Source organism: Eublepharis macularius, chromosome 12 (assembly GCF_028583425.1).
Source record: "Eublepharis macularius isolate TG4126 chromosome 12, MPM_Emac_v1.0, whole genome shotgun sequence".
NCBI classification, from domain to species: Eukaryota; Metazoa; Chordata; class Lepidosauria; order Squamata; family Eublepharidae; genus Eublepharis; species Eublepharis macularius.
In genome coordinates, this window is record NC_072801.1 from 75,330,976 (window position 1) to 75,337,061 (window position 6,086).

Consider the following 6,086-nt stretch of genomic DNA (forward strand, 5'->3'; position numbering starts at 1 on the left):
TCATTGTTCCATCCAGTCACCCTCAATAACAACTTCCTTCCTGTTTCTGTATTAAGCGTGGATGGAAGCGAGGCGCAAACCCACACGCCAACTATGTGTCCAAAAATGCACCTTACGTTGCCCCTGTTGTTGGAGGAAGGTCTCATGCATATCCCTTCATGAGACTGCCAGTAGAGAGAGCTGCTCTTGAAGAAAAATGCCTCCTTTGTATTCAGATTCCTCCTCTATCAAGGCCTCCTCCCTCTAACCAAGGACGATTCTTCATTGAATTCTTCAATTCTTCAATTTCTCCTGCGCCCTAAGAATTCTATCCCCACTTCTATCTTTACATCTCTGATCACATTTCTAGCTCACCTTTTCTCTAAGCAGCTCAGGGCAGCCAGCACGGGAGAAACCTAATTTTGATTCATTATAACCACTAAGAGTGCAATCCTAAAAAGAGTTACTCCAGTCTAAACCCATTGAAATCAATGGGCTTAGAGTGTAAACTCTGCTTAGGAGTGCACTGTAAATGTACACTGCTGGAAGCTGCTTTTAACAGGGATGCACTCATGGGGCAAAGAACGCTTGCTGATGGCATTGCGAAAGTCATTCCCGTACATTACACTAGGAAGAGCTTAACGTGCCACAAAATATCAATTTGTATGATATTCTCAAGGAATTCATGAAATGGTCCAAAGGCATTCTTCATTCGGAATACAAGAGCCTCACCCAGTGATCAGCCCCTTGCTCTTAAGTGTTTCAGAGAATGTCACCTTTCATAAATGGAGTCCCTGAATATCCATTTACATACAAATGGCATATGCAAATTGTCCTCACTGGGCCTCCTCATATTCAGGGGTTGTTAAAATCCTTTCTGCAAGCCAAGTGAGACGCAGAGATCAAATAAGTCCATTCTTTCCCCCTGTTTGCTCTTCCTTCCTTCCTTCCTCTAGAAGGGACCATGCACTCCTTGCTCCTGGCCATTGCAATCTTTGCTATTCTACCATGTAAGAGCTTCTTCAAGGAAGCAATCTCATCCATATTGGTTATTGGTTTGCTATTTTTAAGATTCAAGTGTTTTTGTTTTTTTTTAATGAGGCTATCTACTTTTCTAGGTGTCCAGTCTGCAGTGACCTTAACCCAGCCTGGGTCAGTGCAGCTACAACCATCAGAGACACTGCGGCTCACCTGCTCAGTTTCTGGATTCTCCCTCACTACTCATGGGTATGCAGTCAGCTGGATTCGACAGCCCCCAGGAAAAGGGCTTCAGTGGCTGAGCCTCATCTTTTGGGATGATGACAAGCGCTACCTGCCCTCGTTGAAAAACCGGCTCACCATCTCCAGGGACACATCCAAGAGTGAGGTTTATTTGGAGATGAGAGGCATGGAGGCTGGAGACACAGGCACCTATTACTGTGCCAGAAGAGCACAGCGTGCAAAAGCCATGGGGGACCCAGACAAATACCAGCTGCATTGTGAGTGACTCAGCATGTCCCAATGCAGAATGCCACAGGCTTGTGAATATCTAGGAACTAATATCCAGTTGCATCCACTGAATATTACCTGCCCGGAGTTCTTAAGTGTCATTGGTTTCAGCCCAACTCAACCTCTATACACAGAGAAGGACCTGGTTGCCATGCCAGATGGATTGGTTAGGGCCATGCATCAAATGCTTCTCTCTCACACACCCCTGCTGACATCTATCCTTGGGGCTGTAACCAGAAATTCTCCCCTCATCTAGGAATTCTATTAGGCTTGCCAGCTGTGAGTTGGGAAATTCCTGGAAATTTGGAGGTAGAGCCAGGGGAGGGGAGGATTTGGGGAAGGGAGGGACCTCATCTTGGGTTCCCAGATGTTCCCTTATTGCAGGTTATATCCTGGGAATGCCTGACTCTGCCTGCTTATTCTCAGCTGGTCAGTGGGCAGAAGCAAACCAGACAATCAGTAGGTGTGATTGGCATCCCCCTATGACAATGCCACTTTCAGGGTGACCCAGAAGTGATAGCTTCACACTGGGGCTGATTGTTTAGCACTTGGCCAAAAACATAAGAGTTGTCCCCAAACTAAAGATCTGGTCCAGTTGCGACGCCGCCACTTCCAGTTTCTTCTAGAAGTGACATTTTAGCATGGTGACGCTGGTTGCCTCCCATGGCTAAGTTCAATCGTCCCCCATCTCCCACTGATTGCCGGGGGGAACTGGCAACCCTAATCCTACCAGGGTGTAATGCTATAGAATCCACCTTCCACAGCAGACATTTTTCTCTAGGGAACTGATCTTTATTATCTAGATATCAGTTGTAATTCTGGGAAGTCTCCAGGCCCTATTTGGAAACTGCCAGCACCAAATTCTGAGAAATCTCCAGGCCCTACTTGGAAGCTGCCAGCACTAAATTCTATTCCATATATACTTCTCTCATTTCCGCTGTTTGATTTTTAACCCATCATGGCTGCAAGCCGTTCAGCCAGCATGGGGAGATCTGATTTTCTTGCTATCATTTGTGAAAGGGTTTTTTTTTTCCCAAAGGAGAATCTGCCTAGATCTGCATTTGGGATAGAAATAATTGAGAAATGAAGCACACAACCTCCAAAAGAGTTCTTTTTAAAATAAATACTTCCGAAGCAGCATGGATTGACACATGTGCTAAGTGTCCATAATTGCACCACGCAGAAATGGACAAGTGGTGGTCCCAAGTTGCACAGAACAAAATTTCTCTCAGTTGTCCTTAAGGGCAATATAAAATAGGTGAGTACTTGGTGAAATGTTGTGCTATGTCAAGGGAAAGTAAAAACACTGCTCTCAATGGTAGTCAGGTGCCTATGGGAGCCTGCCAGCTGGCCATGAAGACGAAGGACGGGAAATAAAACTGCTTACATTGCTCTCTTCATTTTATATTCGCAACAACCTTGTGAGATAGATCTGGTGAGAGGCTGTGACTGGCCCAAAGTTATCCAGTGTCCTTCTGTGGTAGATTAGGGAGGGAGGGGTTCCAATTTGGATCTTCTTTATCCCTATCCAACATTCTAACCTCTACACCCCTCAGGGCCAAGCTACAAGTGACGAATGACACTTGAACAGCAAGTGTATTTCTCCCTGTTCACTTGCCCTCCACTCAATCCACTTGCCGTTCAAGTGTCATTTGTCACTTGTAGCTTGGCCCTCAGGCTCTGATAGGTCAGGGAGGACCTAAAATAGGTTTTTAGGGGGCTGAAATAATAAGAAAAAGCATCTCTCTCCCTTGTTCCAGCCATTCACCCTCAGTTACAGCTTCCTTCCTGTTTTTCTGTTTCACACGGACGGAAGAGAAAAGCAAACCACATCCCAACCAAACATGCTTGCCTAATGCTCGTTATACTACATCCGTTGCTGTAAGAAGGTTTCTATGCAGATCTCTTCGTAAGGAAATCGTTCATTATAGAAATTGTTCCTCTTCAAAAAGATGTGTCTCCTTTGTAAGAGCCACACACTTTTCCTAGATCAAAGGGCTCCTCCATCTTACCTAGGGCATTTAATCATGAAATTAATTCTATGTTTCTTGTTTCCTTTGTTCCGAGATGTAAGCATACAATGAGCCTAGAAATATTGGGTTGTTTAACTCTCGGATTAGATGACTTATTGTATTCATTGCAATGTTCTCTGTTTTCAGGGGGCCCTTTTGAATGTCTAGCTCATATCATCTGATCCATTAATGGTCAGCCCTAAAGAGAATCTGAGCTTGGTCTATAAAGTCACAGGTTTCTCCATCTCTAGTGTTCGCTATTCTTGGCCAAAGCTTTTGTAGCATTTCGCCCAGGGCACAAAGGGTGAAAAAGCCACTTACCCCACTAGGCTCATATGGGAGAAAACCTCTGAGCCACACCAATATTCACTGGCCTTATATCCGCAAACCCAGCAGGCATTGAATATGCAAAGCAACCCCTCTGTCCCTTCACTCCTTAAGTAGAATTCTCCAGAGTTTTAGGCCACATCTTGGGAAACACAATGGAGATCTTACTGCTGTTCCTCTGCATCTCTGCAACACTCAAGCACGGTATGCGTTGCTAATTGCTTTCTTCCTTAGAGAAACAGGATATATGGAGGGCTATCTGCCCCCTTCATTCGATATCGCGGATCCCTTTGCAAAATTCCCAGGGCTGAGCCAATGAACAATTTCACCTACAGAGTTCTCATTTTATATCCCATATGTTTCAAGGAAGCACTAGCAATTATGGTCAAATTCTAACAATGGTTGTAAAGATGCCTGGAAAAAACCTTTCCAACAGCCATGCATATAATTAAGCATTTTATAATTATGCCCAGTTCCTTTGTAAAATATTTTTTCCCTTTCTACCAGGGGTCCTCTCTGAAGTTCGCCTCACTCAATCCGGCATAGGAACAGTCAAACCCGGGGAGTCCATCCGACTGACCTGTATAGTCTCTGGTGCCTCCATCACTGATGGAAATCGTTGCCACTGGCTACACAAGCCCCCCAACAAAGGGCTGGAATGGATCGGAAGGGGGTACTACAGCAGCTCTACCTGGCACACTAATTATGCCTCAGCCTTCCAGAACAGAGTCTCCATCTCTCGTGATGCATCCAAGAATCAATTTTATTTACAGCTGAGCTCTCTGACAGCTTCAGACACAGCCACCTATTTCTGTGCCCGGCAACCACAGTGGCTCAAAGTCAAGCTGGCACCTTAACAAAAAGGGGAAGAGCGCTTCTTAAGCAAACAGTTGGCTGGCACTGCAAGTTCTTCCCCTGAGGCATTTCTTTAAGGAATCCAAAATAGCATAAAATGTTAATTCTCCCCTCTTTATTTCTTGCAAAATGCTTTGCATTTTCTCTTGCTTCTTTCTCTTCAATCCAGAGTTATACCTTGGAAGGTGACCTCTTCTAAAAGCTTTGCTTGCATCCCAGACTATTCTCAAGTCTGTAACCTTATTCAAATTTAATTCAAAAAACATTTTAACTTTTTTTTTGTACAGGCTTCCACAATTTCCACTTTCTGTAGTAATGTTTCATTTAGTTTCCACCTAATAGTATTAGGTTTATATTTGTAACTCTCACTTACAGGATTGTGATCCGAAAAAGTCTTTGGAAGTATCTCAACTTTAGAAATTCTGGCCACTCGGTTTCTTGATACCCAGACTATGTCAGTATGTGGAAAAGATTTATGCTTCTCAGAATAAAAAAAAATACTCTCTTGAATCTCCATTTTTCTTTCTCCATTTATCCATCAAGCCCATATTGTCAATCATAAAAAAAACCCTCCAGTAATTTGTCTTGTGTATATTTAATATTTTTCTCAGAGCATCTATCACCCATCAGACAACAGTTATCGTAAGCGAGGTCAGCCAACTTCTTCCAAAGATTGTTAAAGAACACCTCCTTTGCTTTATTTGGTGCATAGAATACAACGTTGAGTGGTCAGAGAGGTTTGCTATTTTATTAAGTATGTATTTTTGTAGAAACCACCCCATGCATATATTTGTGAAATTTAGAAGACACATTAAAATTCACACACGTGCGTTTACTGAATACCAGATGAATTTGGAGTTTGGCCTCTTTCCTTCTAACCATCTACAACACAGAAGTTAAATTAGAAGGCCCAATTCAACTTTTGCTTTATTTACTGTTTTATTTTCTGTGTGTGACTTCAATGGAGGGAAAAGAAAGGGTGTGTGTGTGCACCAAGCAAAGAAGAAACAGCAAATGGTGCAAGGAAAGAATTCTTTAATATTGAGTAACCCCTACACATTCTGCCTCAGGGCCAAGCTACACATGACAAATGACACTTGAACAGCAAGTGTATTTCTCCCTGTTCACTTGCCCTCCACTCAATCCACTTGCCGTTCAAGTGTCATTCGTCATGTGTAGCTTGGCCCTCAGCTTCAACAGGGGCATCTTCAGGATTCTTTTAGACATACAGAATAGTGTCTTACTTTGATCACATCGTGAGAAGAAAAGATTCTCTGGAAAAGTCAATAATGCTAGGAAAAGTGGAGGACAATAGGAAGAGAGGAAGACCCAAAATGAGATGGCTTGACTCAATAAAGGAAGCCACAGCCTCCAGTTTGCAGGATCTGAGCAAGTTTGTTGATGATAGGATGTTTTGGAGGTCTT

At 43.4% G+C, this 6,086-nt stretch overlaps 1 gene segment (V, D, J or C); it reads left to right on the plus strand.

Moving 5' to 3' along the window:
* Nucleotides 1–943: 943 nt before the first annotated feature.
* LOC129339962 (immunoglobulin heavy variable 2-5-like) lies at nt 944–1,465 on the plus strand. The segment is given in 2 exon segments: nt 944–989; nt 1,098–1,465. Coding segments are annotated over 2 exon segments (414 nt in total).
* Nucleotides 1,466–6,086: the final 4,621 nt, after the last annotated feature.